General features: G+C 41.9%; 1 protein-coding gene across 3 annotated transcripts in view; it reads right to left on the bottom strand.

Moving 5' to 3' along the window:
* Window positions 1-20,510, bottom strand: part of GLI3 (GLI family zinc finger 3) — a 214,985-nt gene that overhangs the window by 181,111 nt on the left and 13,364 nt on the right. For 2 of the 3 annotated variants that reach the window (XM_068156833.1, XM_068156834.1), the window contains exon 2: window positions 19,656-19,818. In XM_068156833.1, coding sequence (XP_068012934.1) covers window positions 19,656-19,779 — 124 coding nt within the window. In that variant the 5' untranslated portion in view covers window positions 19,780-19,818. Of the gene's footprint in view, window positions 1-962; window positions 1,033-19,655; window positions 19,819-20,510 lie in introns of those variants that run through there. The other variant, XM_068156837.1, reaches the window with a different exon arrangement.

Here is a 20,510-nt window from a genome sequence, read left to right as displayed (position 1 = left end):
AAGTGTTAGCACAAGCAACATTGTTTGAATTATCTAAGCACTCTGCTGTGTGTCACCTGTACACTAATAATTCTCACTCCATGTAAAACCCAACTAAGTAGTGAAGATAAAATCCCACACTGTAATCAGTTGTTCCATAGTGAAAGGCAGCACAGAAGGGGTTTGCACAGCAGCCAGCCTCCACGGCATGCCAAAGCATTCAAACTGGGGCCCATCTTCTCATCTAACTCCCAGTGTTTACACAAGGAACTGGTGAGAGATACTCAGCAAAGACACCAACCCACAGGAGAGCAGCCAACACTTAATAAATGCAAAACACATCACAACCTAAATATGTTAGCCTAAATGTTGAATGACTCCTAATTATTTATAATCAGCAGTCATTAGGAGTCATGCTTTTCCCCACTGATTCCTTCAGCAGAGAGGCGGCAAGCGTGAAAAATGGGTTAGCATCCTTTCTGTGGGCCAATTGCTCCTGTTCTCATAGGGACTCAGCCAAAGCCCATTACGAAGGTACTGGCTTCAATACACTGTGGATCAGGCCCTGAGCTCCACAGAACCCTCTAGATTCCAAGAAGTTTATGTTCCACCTGGCTTTACAGGCAGAGCAAGAAGACATGGACAGCCTGACAGTAGAGCCTCTTTCCCAGAAGACTCTGAAGAGCCAAATAAATGCAGCAGAGGTTAAAAGCTCCCTAAGAGCCATCTTATCTCCTACAGACTTGCAAAGTGGTGGCCAACTTCTGCAGAAAGCAAGGGACGAGTGATGCATTTCTGCATAAACCCAAACAGTGATGACAGCTGACAAACACCTTTCTTGATGCTGCTGAAGGTTCTAAAGGAGGAAACCAACCAGCTGTCTGTGAAACAGAGAGAGCCACTGTGCAACATTTTGTAAATAAATGATCTGGGAAGTTGTACAGACTTGCTGAAAAACATCTTTTGTGTTTCCAGCTACTTACCACAAGCTCATAATCACAACACATCCAATTCTCCAGGAATCTGCATGGTAATATACTTGATGACATAGCAAATCTCTCTTTCATTGATGCAGCACTGGCAGCTCTCAGACACAACGCTGGCATTTATTCCCTGAGAAGTAAATATTGACTTAACAGCAACTCCCAAAGCATATGCAAAAGCCATATGAACAACTGCTTCTACCAGTGCAGACTCAGAATGACACCTGCCACTTTATTCTGACTCGTTCAGCCATGTAAATCATGAGAGAGAACTCTCCTCTTACATCTGTGATTAAAAGAAGCCAAGAGATTCTTTCATTTCATCCAACTTATAACTGTTCTTAAACAGGCATTTTACACACAACACCCCAATCTCACCAGCATACAAACACAGAAACATATATATGAACGATTCCTGTGTAAGTAAAGCCCATCAGCATCTAGAGAACATTTTGTACCATGTGGGTCTGGGAATTTTAGGTCAGGTCCTCATCTTCAAGGAATCACTGTTTCAAGTTGATTTTATAGTAAACAGATGGATTATTAAGCTTTGTGGGTTTCAGGCAAGGAACAAAAGGGACATCTCAAAGAAGAGGAATGGATCCCACCAGTTAGGGAGACAGCCAGGAACTAAGATAACAGATTTGCTTGCTATACAACACCATGAGGTGACCTGTGTCACCTCAGCTTAGTGACCACTGTCATTATGCAACCTGCTTTCCAGTCTCCTCTTCACACTGCCTTCAATGGATTTGCTCTACTGTAGGTCTCACTTACTCTGTCAAGAGAGCATCTCTTTGCTCTGCCTGAGAGGAGCTTCATGATAAATAGCTCCATGGATCATAAATACACCTAACAAATGGGGTTTTAACTCTGAAATGTACCATAGGAGGTGTTGTCCTTGTCACAGGAGTCCTCAGGGCATTCCAACCCTCCACAAGCACTGTAAAATGCAAACCACTAACATCATCACACTCAGAACTCTATTGCAAGTGTTTATTGCCAAGATGAGGGCAATTCTTGACATGAAATTAGGCCATCAGACAATGAAGCTAGATTGCTACCTACTGGTACAAACTTCTGAAAGCATGGCTTCATGGCTATGTGTTAAGTAACCTGAGCAGAAGGATGCAGTGATAAATTGAAGCACATGTAGGCACACTAAACATGCTCATTCACTGGTTCCAGTAAGGAATCTGCATGTTCATTCCTAAAAGGAAGGGTCTGCCTCCATAAACTGATGTTTCCCTGTGCTACCACCATGACAAAGACAAGAAGATGTAGTCTGCAGTGGTCAGAGTTTCAGATCTGCCCCAATAGTGAATTAACAGTACTGGTCTCAAAAGTGTGAAGCTCTCAGGAACTTCCCTCTGATACAAACGGATCTCTGTCAGAAGTGAGGAAAAGACCTCAGACCCCACCTTGACTGCAGCACAGCCGAGAGCTAGGCATACATCTGCAGAGATAAAATACCAGCACATAAACAAGCTGTGATGCATTGTTTCTGAAACCTAACAAGAAGGCGGTCCAAGGAGGGAGTCACTGACACATCCTTAATTATGCTGGCTCCACAACAAGTTTAACTGTCATTTAGGCAATTCCAAAAACATGGCAATTGCACAATGGCTTACAACTCAACCATGAATGCTTGTTGTGAGTAACATACATCACACATTATTTTCAGACAAAAGCAAAGCAGAGAGGGGCAGCACCCTGATTTGGCCAAGGGCCCTAATGATTGTCTTACACTAAGCACAGAAAGGAGACAGACAGACAGACAAGCATCACCACTTCCACCACTTATCTACTTCTGGCACCCCAGAGCTAAAGGGAACACTGGGATATTCCTCCTGATACAACATGTTACAAAACAGTATTCCCCAGAGGATACAGACAGGCTTATATAAGCAGCAATGAAACTGGGCAGTTTTCCAGTGAATTTATCCAACTGCCTGCAGTCTCCCATTTCAAGGTAGCTGAAATGCCGTGCACTGAATAAAGTCATTTGATCCACAACCCATGCATTTTAATGAAGAATAGGAAAGAACAGACACTTACTAGTGTTTGCTAATTTTTATTTCCTAAAACACTGACATGCAAAGCCTCCTCCTTCTTTCCCCTGTCTACACAGTCCCTTTTAGTCTTAAGTCATTCGCAGGCATCTCCAGCACTAAAACAAAAAAGAAATATGCCCATATGAATAGAAGCCTTCTGAGTAGTTTGAAAAAACAAAAATGGTGTACCAGACACCAATTTAAAAGAAGAAAGGGGGGAAAAAGAAAAAGAAAAAAACGAAAGTGTAATGAAAGCTCTGTAAACTTGAAGTGAAATCTCATTTTTCCTTTCCAGCTCCTTCCATCTCTCCCTTTTCCTTTAAATAAGCTGGGGTCACATGAGCCAACTCCACACTTTGCTGCCCTCTAAACAAAAAGTTTAGACTGAATGGATAAACCTATATAGGAGAAAGGAACAGACAAAGGAGCAGTGTTACCATGTTGTCTGCAACTTTCACACATTTTTATTTTTATGTCTTGATTTTGCAGGTTGGAAACTGATTTTGCCTGACCTCCTGACTAAGCAAAAGTCAAGTCTGCAACCTGAAGGCTCAGCCAGAGAGCTGGGGAACATATTTTCAGTGAGATCATTTCATATCTCTTCAAGGCTTGTGTTTACTTTAGACAACATCCACCTAACTTCAAGGGCTTTTTACATTTTCAAGAAGAATGAACTGTTGCTAAGTTCTGAATGCTCTCCCTTTCAATTACAGCTTGATGGCTTGAGATTTACACACACTGCTGCCCTCTGCAACTCCTCCAGCAAAACCAAGGAAAAGCAGTTTCACTGCTCTCTTTATTGCTAACGCTAAAGCCCAGCAAAATAAAGGATTTTCCTTAGATTCCTCTAAATTTCTCATTGTTTAGGTATGCTCCACATTCAAGTAAGTTTCATCCTCCATGGATTCTCACAATCAGACTGCCAAGGATTTTGTTTCCACAGCAGCCAAGATTCCTGCAAATCCAGAAGCATCTGTGCAAGGCAATATTGCGTACAGCCAGACCATGCCTGAGACCTGCAGATATGAAGGCACACACTGAGCACATGCCCAAGGCAACCTCACTTACAAAGAGTCTTGGGCAGTAAGTCCGACTTGTCTGGGACTGCAAAGAGCCATGAGGCAAGGACCACATCCTGCTCTGTTCTTACACTGGGCTGAGGATCTGCCTTCATTTTCCAGACAGCCTACAGATCTCGGAGGGTAAGCAATGTAAATCCAACACAGTGTGCCTGCCCAAATGCAAGTACTAAAGCAGTACCCTACATTATATTCAACAAAAATCTCCCGTTGCCCTCCCTCTGTGTCTAACATTTATGTCTAAAGATAATGTTTTGCCCCTAATTAAGGAGTTCAAAATACAATGTATTTTTGAGATTCATCTACCACAAGAATTCATGTTAAGTTTTTCTGTGTTACATAGCCTGTGCCTACACGCAAGCTCTTACACCTCTGCAGTCAAAAGTACTGGTCCTATGAACAACTTCTGTTTAGCTGCTAAAATACAGACTTTTGACAGATTCTTAGTCCAAGTATGACAACAAAAAAAAATCACCTGAAAACCATTTAAATGAGAGCACCACAGAGGACCACAGAGCTATTTTGTTTTTTCCTTTGCTTGCTTCCTCCCCTTCTTCTTTGTCTTTCTTTCTTTCCCTTTAATTACTGCTTTTCTTCCTTTTTTTCACTCTTTCCCTCTCTTGTAAATACCTGGTGGAATTTTTGGTATCTCTGCTCAAAGTTCTTATTCGCTTATAAATATAATTATTACCTTTTTTTAAGAGTAGGTTTATTTTTAGCATCTGTTTTGAGCCTTGAAGATAAATGTAGCAATAAATCATAGTCCCTTGAAGTGTTTTTATTACTTGAGATATTTTGGTATCCTTCATACTGAGGTTATTTCTCAGAGAAAAAAAAAATGAGTAATTTTGTGCTGCCAAAGGAAATCTATGCAAGGCTTTAACTCTGACTTAAGCTAGAAGGCTGAAGAAAAAGTCCTTGGAAATTTTAATAACAAAACTAACCTACCTTTTAACAATCAAAAGAAAAGCGTTCAAAGCTGAGGACAGGACTTTTAAATTGTTTCCACTCTGATATACGCAATATAAATGTCTATCCTATCAGGGTGTCTTGGAACAGATATTTTAAGCTCAGAGAGACTATCAGAAAGTTATGCTGATGTACAACAAACTGAAAATATTAACTAAAACTGACTATAAATATTTTGCTTTGATCAATACATAGAAGACACAGCACTGACTTAGACTGGGAAGAATGGTGGGAATGAAGCTGGGAGAAAGCCCTTGAGGGATTCCAGATCCATGCTTTTCTGCCAGAGGCACTGCGATCCTATGCTCATCCTGGTGTTTGGAAGATGCCAATGTCCATTCATGCTAACTCTTCAACCAAAAGTCAAAAAGGAAAAAAACACCAACCTCATTGTACATACATTCAGAAAAAGATACTCAAGACAATGGTCAGATAACAAAAGTCCTGCATTTCTCCAAACAAAATTGTGCTGGTTTCAGCTTTGCTTTCCAGTGAGAGGTGTGATTTGTTACGAAGGCATTAATGCCTGCAAAAAAATCTAAGAGTTTTATAGCAGCTTGTGACTGAATATTTAAATGTCATTTAAAATAAAAATATTCTCATGTCACTCCTGTGGAAGTCAACAGCAGTTGTGCCACTGGCTCCATGACAGAAGCAAAGTTTGTACCCAACCAAACGTCTGAAACCTGCAGTAGTACAGACTATAAGGAGTCACTCTTACAACTCCATGGGAACAGAGACCATTCCTGATCATATAAAAGAGCCCTCAAGTAGGAAATGTGCAAAAGAAATCACATTTCCAGGATTAGGTTCTGAGATTGCTTCACAAGAAATTATCTCAAGTTTCAGAGACGAAGGTGGCAATTCAGCAACCCAGGGCGTCTGGAGCCCCGACATCCCACTGGAAGGAGACAATGGCTTGAGTAAGGAGACTGGAAAGGGACATGTAAAATTAAATATTTAAAGCCTGGACTAGTTAAAAGTTTCTAAAAATCCCTTCAGTTCTTCAGTGAGTTGTGGGCTTAAACAATGACCTTAAACAAAGTTCAGTCTTACCACTAGGAAGTAAAAGAAAATTATTACTACAAATGCACCTCCCTAATCATCTTTTATGGCGTGAATTTCATCTCATTCCCAACTCAGTGTGGATGCTGCAAGCTGTGTTCGTGACTCCAGGAATGGGCAGATGACCCTTCCCCACAGGTAGCGCGGAGGCAGATGCCTCCTTGGGGCAGCTCCACAGACACCAAGGGGAATGGACAGCTCACTGTGTGGGGACACTGCCTGCAACACACTGAAGCAGCAAGATGAACTACAGACAAGCTAAGCTAAAAAGCCGAGGTGGGGAAGCCAAGCCTGCCCTCTCCCATCCAGCGGCCACCATCCCTGCCAAGGCCATCTTGTGGCTGTGAGAAGCTGCAGTTTCCTGGGCACTTCCACTGGAAATATCCCTGGCATTGAGAGGGAAAGCTGCCAGGCGGTGCAACCACCTCCAGAGCCCACTCTGCACACCATCACTTTGCAGTAGGCACTGGCATCAGCTTGGGGGTTAAGGGCTTCATCAGCACTGGTGCTGAGCACCTCAGGGAGCCCAAACAACTACCAGGGTCTAGCCTGTATTCTCCTCCTCTCCAGCAGAAACACAAACCTGAAAACACAATCAGGAAGGCAGTTTATCTGAGTTAAAGTTGCAGCGGGCTGTAAGCTCCCACAGGACATCGATGTTCACACACTTCAGATGAAACGGTAAATTGAATATTAAACACATATTTATCAAATCATACTTCTCCCAGAGAAGGCTAAGGACTGCCTGTTTATTCTCTCAATCTCATTCACCATGTTTACAAGTGGTAGGAAAGCCGCTCCTATCAGCCACTCCATCTTTTTAGCTCTATTTGAATGATTTTGTTTCTCTAGCACTGCTGAAAAAACTGTAATGCACACCAAAAAAAAGAAGAACCACCTATAATCTGTGAAAAGGCTCTCTGAAATCCATCAACCACGTTGTATCCATAATTGCTTCCCTGGCTTATCAAAAAAAGGCTCATTTGCATTATCTGTTATCTTTAGATACCCATCCTGGTCTATAAACAGAGTTATCAATCCCGTTCAGAGGCCAGTCCACAAATTGAAGTTTTCTATAGAGGGAACTCGCTATAAACAAGCCCGAGGCAATTTTCTTTGACAGCCAATGGTAAACCATAGGAAGTAACTTTAATAGTGATTTACAGTTCTTCTCTGGTTTCCATCCAACTTTTCCTTCTTGTGCTTCTGTTCCATCCAAAAAGGAATTTTTCAGATGTTCTAATTTCCCATTCAAGATGCAATCAATCCCAACTCTAGGTGTGTCTAATCCAATTTTTACGGTATGTTCATGGGCCAGCACCACAGAAAAAGAACTCTCTTTTTATTTTCTTTCAATTGCCTCTGCTGCAATCACAAGACTTGTCATCTCCTGGTGTGAAATGCACAACAGTAGAAGGGAAAGCGAAGGAGATTTGAGAGAGAGAGAGAGAGAAATGAGCCAACCTACTGAAAATAAAGGGGAAAAGAAATACATGAAAATAACATTAACATTTCTGAAGTATCTTGCATACTGAAAGCTTCCATTTACCAGAATTATTAATTAACTTGAGATTTTAAAGCCTGTGCAGAGTTTTTTAAGTTCCTCATTTAAATCACAATATGCTGTTGGAACTGGGTTATTTAGGAATGGACTCCAGCCTCACACCACCCATCTTTCTCATCTACACCACAGTGAAGTCAGATCCAAGTGCTGCACGGCTTGCTCACACACACACCACCCTTACATGCAGGAGTAAACCCCACTGCCCAACCTCTCCCACCACTGACACTCTGAGGACTGCTCCTTCTTTACGAACAAAAAAAACTTTTCCCTTAACAGCTTAGCATACATTCTAGCTATCTCTGAACTTCCAAGAGATATATTTTTCAAATATTTATTTTTCAGTCCCTAATTAAAAAAGATCTCTAAGCCACTGACACAGTCAGTGGATCTTAACGCTCATCACAGGCACTGCAAGGAAACTACAAGAAGGGGCACGGCTCCTCTCTGGGTAAACTACCGCAAATGAAGGTACAGCAGCCAAAACCCCACTGACAACAGAGAACTACATGGATTTAAATCTGTGAGAGCAGCTGCACAAGAACAGAAGAGAATTACACCCAGGAGTTTAGCAATTAATAAACATCCCTTGTAACAAAAGAGACCAATAAAAATTGTTTCCTTTTACCATAAACAAAAATACATTTATAACTCAGACCATGAAGCCTCTACACTCCCCTATTCCTTTTCTCTCTATATATACATATACACAAGGGGCATATATACACATATACACACACACACACACACACACACATATATATATATACACACACACATGTATGTATGTGCATGGGCTATTTTTCCCCTGATTGAAAGCTACCCTAATGGGTAGGCACTAATGGATTTGAAGTGATAAGGAAAAGGCAGACATGCAAAATGCTCCAGAACTTCTGTTCCTAATCAATCACCAAAGATCAGTGACATCATTCAAGCCTTTGATCAGAGCTCCCCTTTCAAGCTTAAAAAGGGGGATAGATTGACCCACACCAGCAGAGGGACTGAAGAAACACCTAGGATACAATTCAGAGTGAAATATGAGAATTCACCGGCATCTCTCTTCAGAAAAACTATCCTTTCCCACCTTCCTCAAGGAATACAGTGCGCATTCCAGAGCAACCAAGCACAAACAACAGACTTATCCCCTTCCCCAATAATTAGAACACAGTCAGGGAAACAACACATCACAAAACCCTTTCAGGTTTTATTTTCAAAGTCTGTGCACGCGTTTTACGCCGAGCAGGCGGTTCGTTACGTTTAGTTGCATTTAAAATTCTTCTGAAGTCCGTTAGTAAAACACAAAAGGGGGGGAAAAGGGGAAAAAAAAAAAAAAAGTTATTTTTCCCAAATGCCTGAGCAGTTTTCACAACTAAAAGCTGACGCAGAAATAGTTTTCGGGAGAACCAGCATCACGGCAAGCATTCGCTGCACTTAGCCCCAGCCTTTGTCCACGCCAGGGTATTCAGAGTGTTCGGATCACTAATCCCACTTCAGCTAAAATTGAGCTCCATTGTTTCTCAGTTCATCTGAGTTTCCATGGCACTTACTAGGACTTAAGTGTTATTTACTTAGTGCGGCTTGTTAAAAACAAAAAACAACAACCAAGTCTTAATGTGAGCATCAGGTTTGCTTTTTTTGCCCCCCCTCCCCCTTTTTTTTTTTACTTTCAATAAGCTCAGGATGCTGTCAGCATTTTACAGATCCAGAGAGATCTTCTATCTAAAAATCTTCAACAAAAGAAAAGTTGAAAATAGACCTGAAAGCATACACTTCGTTGTTTTGACTTGGGTTTCCCCCACCTGTATTTTTTTTTTTTTAATCTAATTGAGCTTCCTGAAGAGCAGCAAAAATGTAGTTTATTATCTCCCTCATCAGGTGATCAATGATTTCATTAATAAGACAGATAACAAAACTGTCATATCATCGACACAGTTATGAAAGATGATCCTGGCTTCTTGCTCCATTTTCCAAGGTCTGGGATTCTCTGTGGCAGCTCTGAGTCCATTCAATATTTTCCACAGACAGAGAAAAGTGAAAATCCATTTTGAAACCAATTTCAATTAGGATCCAGAAGCTGTTATCACAGGTGTCGCAGAATGGGCCCATAAGTGGAAATGTCGCCTATCCATTCTGAAATGAAACCTTATCAGGGGCTACGAAGATGGCTGAGGACAGCCTATCTGTAAATTACTTTTCGTCCTGTGTTAACTCAACCCTAGTTCTGTCATGTGGAATTCTTTCCAGCCCCTCGTAATAATCTAATGACTAACTAGGCACTGCACCAAAACGGCTTTTATTCTGTCCGGGCTTCCCCACCGAATGGGGCCACGAATGCAAATAACCGGAGGCGGCCAGGCGAGCCCGCGTTTTTAGCAAGAGCATTTAAAGCTCTCCTTGTTTATTACGGGCAAGTAACGGGCTTGCATTCTGAAGCCTGTCTCCACCCATTGCATTCCTGGTGATTTTTCAATTGCAAACTCCAAGGCCCAGTTATTTCATTAATTCAGCACCCAAGTAGTGAGGCTTTTCTCTCACATCATTCAGTCTCCTTTTAGCAAATTATCCCATGACGGAGGATTTATTCAGTCAAAGACCTCGGACTTTGAGAGGCAACAAAAGAATCAAGAGACTTTCTGGTCCACCTGCCTGGCGAATGATGAGGCAGGGTAAAGCCTCCCCTAGAGAAACCAATCAAACCATTGTGTGGCACAGTCAGACCTTTTCAACTGTCAAGCCAGGAGAGCAGGAAAAGAGATGAAAGAACTCAGGATGAAGCTACCATTTACAGAACCATGTGGGAATGGTCTCCAAAGATTTAATAACTGGGATAGAACACAACTTTCTGAAAACTAAAAGAAAGGAGGAGGAAAAAGAAAAGAGAGAGAAGAGAAAGGAGAGAAGGAAGGAAGGAAAGAAAAGGAAAAGGAAGAGGGGAAAACACAACTGGTCAGACCCCAAAGGGGCTTTTGTACAAAATCCTCTGTTGTTATATATGAGCCCTGTGCTGGAAAAGAAAAGCTGAGCATACGGCAGGGATAGCGAGAAAGCAAGAGAGAGCACACAGCTTGCAGCACTAACTTAAGTTTTAGCAATTTATCATCTCATCTGAGGAAGAAAACATAAGTACAATTCTGTTCTGTTAGGCAGAATACACACACAAAAAAATTTGTTAGTTTGGGATGTCTGGGTGCCCTTTCAAAGCTGTTGCATGTGTGGGACTTAAGTTTTTTGCATTTCCACTTGGCTGCATGTGGAACACGCATGAGAAGTCTCACCAAATGAATGGAAACCAGCGTATTTTAGGAATCTGGCATGTGCAAAGAATGTGCTCACACAGCTACTGTGTAACAAGACTCCAGCTGATTGCAGGAACAAGATTTAGGAACTGCTTTTTGATAATCTGACCCACAAAGCCTCACAAGCCAAATTTTAAAATCACTGGAACAAACCCCAGTATTTCCTGTGCACTCCTCTTTTCCAGGGTGCCTCTGCACACTTGAAATATTCATTCCTCAGTAGGTCCAGAGTGCACTTACAAGTAAGTCAACTTTTTTTGCGCATATGTGCATTGCCAGCCTTCTGAACAAAAGTAGAACCTGAAAATCCAATTGTGACCGCTTGCAGTAGACATCAAAGGCAAAGACTTTTAATAGGAAATAAGATAATAACACCGTAATAAAATCCATCTCATTCCCTCTTAGTTGGGATGGCAAAAGAATGTGTCTGCCCTTCCCTCCCACTCTGACCCCAAAATATTGAGATATGGCTTGGAAAGAATACAGAGAGTGCAGTTTTAACACAGTACCTTCTTTACATAATCACATACCATACCCTAGGCACACTTCTCCCACTTATTGCCATATGTGTTTAGTAAAAAGTTCTATGTAAGCAGAAGCTGAGGGTTTATATCTTCCAGAAAAGAAGAAAAAAAAAAGGGGGGGGGGGGGGGGGGGGGGGAGGTAAATAGAAACATACTGAGCAAGGATATAATCAAATGCAACACTGATGCCTGATTATCTCCTTTTAAACAGAGACAGATATGAAATAGAAAACATCTAGAAGAGAAAATACAAATGCCATTTGAAAACGTATTAAGTAATTTAATTACTTCCACTGCCTTAACTTACACAGCTCGAATCGTAAAGCCAAGTACTGTGCCTGCCAGAAGGGCTGCCTGCTTTTAAGTCAATTAGCAGGATTTTTTAAAATTCTTTGTGTTTACTTTAAGAAGAAGATCTACTTCCACATATCTCCTTCACTTGCAGATTTCCAAGTTTGTTCTCTTTTCAGGACGCAGGAAAACTCTCAGAAGGTGACAGTTTTCTCTCTGTATTTTTCTGGTGCCCTCCTAACCCTCCCCACCCGCCTGGCATCTGTGTGTTTGCTGACACCATTTCCAGCAGCTAGGAGGAAGGTGCCATCGCTTGGAGCAGCAGCGCTGCTGCAGATCCCTGCCTCGCTGCCATGAGGCCTCTCTACTTTGGTGGCATGGGCTGGCACAGCACTGCAAGGTCACTAGGAGGCCCTTTCCTTTTTAGAGTATCATCTTCCCCAGAGACCGGCACTTAAGGGCTGTGAGTGAGCTCTTCTCTGGAAAGCTAACAATATCACCCACGCTTCATCTGCCAGAAGCCTTTTTCCTACTAAAAATCAAACCCCTTGGTTGCTCCCTGCCTCCCCAGTCCTGTGGGCTCTAATGCCTGAATTTTCTGAGGTCTGATTGATACTGGACTCCTGCAAAGCACAAGCTACAGAGCACAGTACCACTGCCTGCTGCAGAAACCCATTTTAAACCTTTTTATTATCATCACTTACTTCAAAACCCAGGTACAATTGTAGCATGATTGCTTGGGTGTTTGAGGGGTGGGTTTTGTGGTAGGTTTTTTTCAAGGAAAAAAGTCCCCAATGTATAATTTCCTAAATTTAACCTCCACCTCGTCCAGGTGGCATGCTTCTGCTGCTAACTAATGTTTTCTCCCGATTCCACCTCATGTTATCCAGCAGGATGTTAAGTCATTACTTACTGATTACAGTGATTGCAGGGATAAGCCACTCAATCATCTCTTTCTGGAACTTGCAAAGGGATACAGGAGGATTGACATTTAATATCCCTTATGCTATTAACCACTGCAGGGAGGGGAAAGAAGGGGGGAAAAAAGGAGGGAAATCTCAGCAGAATTAATGAAGCAATACTGCACTGCACTTGCAGCTCATTGGCTTTAGAGCAGGGCAAGGATAGGGCCGGCTCACTGAGGAACAACACTAGAAAATAGTATCAGGCAGAATGAGTTATTACAGACTACAATTAACCCTAACTTGATGACTGGAATTTTATTAGTAAGCATAAAGGACCATGGGTGCATAACTCCAAACGAACACGTATTTAATCAGCTACTCACATCAGATTACAACACAACAAGTCATGCAGTCCCCACTTAATTACAACCCCCAATATTCTTCCTTCCAACACTTTGAAGCATCAGGACAGTCTATTTAACAGAAGAGCAACAAAGCTAGTAAAGGGTCTAGAGAACAAGTCCTGTGAGGAGCAACTGACGGAACTGGAGCTCTTCAGTTTGGAGAAAAGGAGGCTGAGGGGAGACCTCATTCTCCACAACCACCTGAAAGGAGATTGGAGTGAAGTGGGAGTTGGTCTGTTCTCCAAAGTAGCAAGTCACAGCAACAGGAAACAGCCTCAAATTGTGCCAGGGAAGGTTTAGATTGGACATTAGGAGAAATTTCTTTGCTGAAAGGGTTGTCAAAGATAAGGAAGAGGCTGCCCCAGGGAAGTGGTTGAAACATCATCCCTGGAAGTGTTTAAAAGGTATGTAGATGGACTGATGAGGGACATGGTTTAGCAGCAGACTTGGTAGCTTTATGTTAGTAGTTGAACTCGAAGATCTTAAAAGTATTTTCCAGACTACATGATTGTATGATTCCATTCTCCCCAGGGGCAGGCACCTTCTTTTGGTTTACCCTTCCACAACTCTTGGAACAGAAGGGTGCACAAAATCCTGCAAATTCACATCTTTGCCCTTATTTTTCTGACCTCACACAAGTGACCATTCTACCACTACTCTTCACGGGGCCACATGCCACTGCTACAGATAGGAGTAACCTCAGTATCTCATTCAGCATCTTCATCAACAAGCTGGATAAAAGAACAGTGTACTCTCAGCCAGTTTGCCAATGGAACAAAACTGGGAGGAGTGGTGGACACCCCGTCAGGCTGCGCTGCCATTGAGCATTACCTGGCAGGCTGGAGAGTTCAGCAGAGGGGACATTCGTGGAGTTCAGCAGAGGCAAAGGGTAGAGTCCTGCACCTGGAGAGGAATAACACCAGGCACCAGCACAGCTAGGGAGCTGACCTGCTGGAAAACAGCTCTGTGGGAAATTGCCCAGAAGCCTTGATGGACAAGCAGCTCACCATGAGAAAGCTATGGGCCCTCATGCATTAAGAGTGTGACCAGCAGGTGAAAGGAGATTCTCCTCCCTCTCTACTCCGTCTTGGTGAGGCCACACTTGCGGAGTTATTGTGTCCAGGTCAGGGCTCTTCACTTCAAGCAAGAAAGGGAAGTACTGGAGAGAGTCAAACAGGGGGTGATCACAAGGATGACTCCCTAGGGGACTGGAGAATCTCTCTTATGAAGAGAGGATGAGAGACCTGATACACTTTATCCTGGAGAAGACTGAGAGGGAATCTTACCAATGCATATAAATATCTAAAGAGTGAAGGTCATGAGGATGGAGTTAGGCTCTTCTCACGTGACAGCCACTGATAGGACAAGAGGCAGTGGGAACAAACTAGAACACAGGAGGTTACAGTTGAACTTAAGGAGAAACTTCTTTAAGGGTGACAGTGCACTGGAACAGGCTCAGAGAGGTTGTGGAGTCTCCATCTCTGAATATGTTCACAACTCGCCTGGATGCGTTCCTATGCAACCTGATCTAGGCATACCTATGTTAGCAGGGCAGTTGGACAAGATGATCTCCAGAGTTCCCGGTCAACCCCTACCATTCTATGATTCCATGGTTTGTCTCACTGAAAACAAAAACCTCAGAAAAAAAATACACACAGAAGTCATAATTTCCAACATCTAATATTATTGGATGCTGTTTCCTCTTTGACCTGGATATGGTAAGTGAAGAGGGCCCCTCTATCCCCTTTCATTTCAGGAGAAGATGACTTTGTAGAATCAGGTCTCATATAATCAATTCAGGATTCAATTTGCAGGCCACTAAAACAGTACAGACAATGTTTCTTGATACCAAACTACCTCTTTTGAACCCTGACCTCTCAACGGGACCCTGAGCACATCAGCCCAACAAAGGGGCCAAGAATGGTTATTATGATTAACACCTATTTTATGGTGACCTTGAAAGCAAGCAGCAGGACAAGTAACCAGCTGAAACTTTAAACAGGAAATGTGATTCTTATGGGGTTGCAGACTGCTGAATACTTCCCTCATTCAATCCTGAAAGAACTACTAGGAAGAAAAAAAAAACCCAAACTAATAAAAAAAAGAGACCTAGATGAAGCTGGCTCTTCTGAAAGAATCAAAGTCGACGCATGAACTCCCTCTCATTTAGTCATCTCTCAAGCTTGGTTTTAAGTTACATCACCATTAAGATAAAAATTTCTGCTTTCTATCACTTTAAAGTATGTTCTCAATAACTATCTGATTCTGATAAAGGTAGCCAAGTCCACAACCTACATACGTTTATAATTAGCTTCTTTTTTTTTTAAGGCAGAGTAATAGGTTAATAAGGAGTATCAGATTACACTGGAACAAGCTCATGGGTCAAAAACTAGACAAAACACATCAAACTGAAAATAAGTGCTTGCCTGTCAGGCACTGAAGGAGCCCCTATACAATAACTGCATTGTTTTAATGCAACATTAAAAACATCAGTTTAAAGCCAAAATGTGCAAAAACGGAAAGCATTTCAGTCACTGACAAAATTCACAAGCCAAACAGTAAATACATCAGGGCCAAACACGGTGTTACAATCTCCCAATGCTCTCCAAGCAATGCTGTGAAGAGCAGCTTTGCCCTGCAGGAGTATTCATTCAGCCCTCACGGAAATTCTCTGCACTTCATAGAAAATAACCCTGGGATTACTTGAAATTAGAGGAGGCATCGTTTTATCTAACAGAGCTCTAGCAAGGCTTTCCTGACCTGCAGTACCAGGCAAAGGTTCTCCAAATGGGACACAACTTGGTTTTCATGAGTTTATCAACCTTGCACAACTTGATAGAAATCTGCATGCACACAGCAGCTTTCATGCACTAACATGGTGGGGAACAGGGTCATACTTCTTTGTCTCCAGATGAGCAGCAGAGATATGTGTGTGAGAAGACCAGACCTGACACTGGTCTCATTACTCCAGTGCCATACCAATTATATTTATTAGTTGTTGTTGTTGTTATTTTTGCCAAAGCAGTTAAATGTGAGACCATCAAATCCAACAATATGCAAAAGCAAGCTTACTTTAAATCCTAGCACAAACTTTTTATTCACACAGCTTTTAGGGAATTAACATCTCCATCAGCAGTTTTCTTTAGCACTTCCCCCTCACCACCTTGAGTGTTAGCCTGGCAGTAAATACAGCAAACAAAGAAGGAGTAAAAGAAGCAAATTTGCAAAGAAATGTGTTCTAGTAAACTGGGCACAGTATGGTTGAAATAGACAAAATTAAACACACAAGAGGGGAAAAAAAAATCAAAAGCTTGCAAAAATGGATTCAAAACAAACCAAGAGTGGTCCCAGATTACACAATCCCAGTAGGGATCAAAGCACACCACAAATTTTTGTTCTTTACTACAAATTATGATTTTCAATTATTTCTTTTTTTTTTTTATCAAATGTTAAAAGAAGTTTTAATTTGTTCCAGCCTTAAGACCTTCCCCACATGTTTCAGCCTGGAGCACATTTTAATGGCTAAGTTATAAATGCCTGAAATTAGAGGTTGATAATGGAAAGGTTGGCAGGCCCTTATCTAACAGAGTGCAAGTTTCTTAGCAATATAGTCAGAGTTTGTAGTGAAGTGAGTGCAGCAGCCATTCCCAATCTTCTTGGTATTAAGGACAGAAACTCAGCAGAATTGACTAACATATGATCTAAGGCCTGTTCCTGTGTGCTGGTGGTGTCTACAGCACAACTGGTACTTTCTCAGGGGCACCCTCAAGTCTGGGCCTCACCTATCCTATCATCATACCATTTAGAAGTTTTCTACACTCCATTTTCTTTTTAACATAGATTCTTCAAGCAGAAGTGGCACTCACTTTTGGGAGCTGTTGAAATAATGGTGTCTTCTTTGCTTCTTCAAGACTGTAAGCATAAACCCCCCCCGTAACTAGCAGCTTTCAATCTACTTATAATCCAAGTTCTGACTCCTTCTCAAGACAACTGAGCTACTGAGAAAGCCAGACAACTGTCACTCAAGTACACCTTACCCTTTGCTAATTAAATGTGTTGTCCAGAAGGAGGGAAGCACTGATATTAGACATGCCTAGGGGATGACATTGCTATGATAGGCAGATGCTGCTCTGCAGTGACAGCAGTCTTCTGACAAAACCAGCAAGGATCCTTCTGGGGTTTTTGTTATTTTTAGGGGTGCCTTACCTTGTTTAATAAAGCATTCAAATGTAAATGGAAAACATTCAACATTGCCACAGCCCTCTGCAAAAGAGGGGCACTGAATCAACAAAAGTTGCATGTTTTGTAGGACTGGTGTCTTATATCAACTGATGATGCTCCTGCAGTAACACTCATTCCAGCATTAAAGAACAAAAGATGCAAATGAGATGCAAGCTCTAGCTTTCATGCAAATTGGTCCTTGTAACCCAAATTCATTATCATGACAATCACATCTGCAAGAAGCAGCAATTTAAAACTCATGTTTAAGTTCCTAAAGTTTTGGCATTAGGATTTGTTTTGGTACATGCTCCATGAAGCCTTTACACAAAGAGGAAATTTTTCATACCCAGGGAGGAATAGATATTTTTATCCCTTTGAAGCCCAATCCTGTATCTCTGGAAAATCGTTTGCTTGGTCCAGGTCCAGCTACATGAAGGTAGATTAGCAACCCAAACCTTGGAGATCCAGGTAACTTCCCTAAATACAAAACCTAACAACCCTTACCCACAAAGGTAACTGTCATTAGCTTAACCAAAGGCAGCCTCAGGCCCAAGAATGTGTACTACATTAACATCTCACTCCATTAACAGGAGATAATTCAGGTGAAAAGAATTTCTAGTCACTCATTAGCTTTGGAATCCTTCTAGCTCTTGGGCATGGGATGCCCCTGACATGCAGTAATACACCACCTCGATGAAGCAGGTAGTTAAGAACTAGTATTACTCTTAAAGCTGATAGGTAGAACAGAAGGAGAAAATTATTTGGCCATAAGGTAAATCAGTGTCAGAATTAGGCAAAAATATCTAGAAGGCTTTATTTTTAGCTCTCTAAATCTAAATGTTTAATGATAGCACTGAAGCTAGCCCAAAGAGGCAGAGGTACGTGCCAGTATCGAGTCTGAGTACAAACCCCTGACACATCACAGAACACACACATGTGTTTAAGTGTGCATGTTTGAGAAGTTGGGCCAATGTGGAAAATCCTATTATCTAAAAAAAAAAAAAGTACAATGGGGAGCTCTTCAGCTAATGTGAACCACTGTAATTCTATTGACAGCAGCAGATCTGTGCTGACTTACACCAGCTGAGGATCTGATTTCATATGCCTTAGAAAACTGATGCAACTTTTTCCATAACTGCTCAAGAGTTTCTATACTCTTGTGGGGATCAACTCCAGCTAGCAGGTCAGCAGGTGCTGAGTTTGCTTTGAATCTGAAGTCCAGTCACACAAAAGGATACTGGGACACGTGCCATGTAATTTTTACCGACACACAGAGATTCATGTATTTTCTGCTTTAGTCTAGTGGGAGATATATGTTTCTTTAAGAAACCAGAAACCTTTCTTCAAGATGTCAAAGTGAGAACCTGACCTGGACCACAAGCCCAGATGAGTGAGCACAATGGAAGCACAAAAGGTGAACAGAAAATGTTTTGCCAGGAATACACCAGACTTCAAAATACACAGAAGGATTTCTGCCACTTTTAGCTATTCTTAGACTGATTTGCAAAAACTGACAGCTAGTTTGAAGCTATCCAAACTCCACAGATCTAAACTCTGCCCACACTTTTCCAAGCAACTTTCTTTCCTAATCCAACGTGAGTTCTGCATTAGCAGGGGCCAGTACACTCAGTCCTCTTACACTGAACAATGTAAGAGCCTGGGCTGGGATTACACACTCTCCAGAGAGGCAGAGAATATGTAAAATTGTCAAGTGAGGTAATCTCTGGGGAGGGGATTAAGCAAACTACTCCAGTTTTGCAAATCTACAAGCTGTACATTCACAACTTTGAGATGAATTCACAAGAGGATACACTCTTAGCATGATGTTTAGTCCCTGGCCATTAAAAAGAACTTTGGGGAGGGAAGGGCAGCCATTTGAGAGGAGCAAGTATATTTGCAAAAGAAGAGAAGGGGAAACAAAACCCTTTGCCATTAATTTTGACAGAGCTACTTCTCTCTTTTGTAATAACTAATTATCTAACTAGTACAAGCAATTTCAATGGCCAAATGCAAAGCACTCACAAGCCCTGCCAGGCTAATCAAGATGATTTCCAAAACACCAAAACCAGGAACTTCCTATAATAAATAACTTAGCACATTTACATCTCAAATTAGAACATCTGGAAGAGCCTGTGCCTGATGCCAAAACAGGCCCTATTGTATCCTACCATGCTCCACCACCACCCTCCCCCGCCTTGCTCCTTCTCTTTAGCCTTTCCTTAGAACAAACACAGATCCAGGTGCAAACGCTCAATTCACAAGGAATGCAGAGAACATAAAATTACTGTAGGTTTGGCTGCTAGTAAATCCCTGCTGTTACTTACCATTGGAAGTTGTGCTGGAGGCAACAGCTTTCTCGCTGACATCTGTTCGACTGGAGCATTTCACAATGGAAGTCTCTACTTTTTTCTTCTCTGTCGTAGTAGAGCTATGGGACTGCGCCTCCATGATGACTTCTCATTACTTCAGCTCTCCTTGCACTAGTACCTGAATGAAACAAGAGAGTCATGAACTTTAAATGTTATTCAAAAGTTTAGCCCCAAACCTGTCACACCTCTCACCTGAAGAGCCTGCAGCACAACCAAATTAGCAGTCTACAAGCCATTTCTGGATGCCCATCAAATCATGTCTGCATGCATGAATTCCTGAGGAATTTAAGGAAAAACTAATAGCAAAAATAAGTGTTTGCCTTTAAAGAGACTCTGTATCACAAACCACTGTGCTGCTTGATGGATGGGTCCACTTTTTTTAAGCCTGTAGGGTTTTAATGGATTTAGGGGGAGGGGTGGGGAGAGAGGGAAATCAGTATTTTTCTCCCGTGTCCAGAGCACCATGGAATACCTCAAAAGAAATCAAGACAGATCTTTGTGTTGACTACAGAAGCCAAATATTTAAATTTCAACATTCACACTATCGGAACACACTGCAGCAAGCAGTGCCCCGTCTATCTCTACACCTTGTCCTACTCATGTAAACACCTCTCCCTTTGTTTGTTCAGAAACCTAACTCAAACAGAAGTGCAATGGAGCAACACCCTGGAAACTACAAGGAAAGGCAATTATTGCTAGTGGCAGATAATGAGATGATTTTCTTTTGCATGAAAATGCTGAAAATGGAACACGTTGCAGAGGTGTGTGTCTGGTTACTCTGCCTTTCCTGACTGTTTTCAGTGCCATCTC

Source organism: Melanerpes formicivorus, unplaced genomic scaffold (assembly GCF_026170545.1).
Source record: "Melanerpes formicivorus ecotype bairdi unplaced genomic scaffold, bMelFor1.0.p_v2 SCAF_35, whole genome shotgun sequence".
NCBI classification, from domain to species: Eukaryota; Metazoa; Chordata; class Aves; order Piciformes; family Picidae; genus Melanerpes; species Melanerpes formicivorus.
This window is presented reverse-complemented; position numbering and strand designations above follow the sequence as displayed.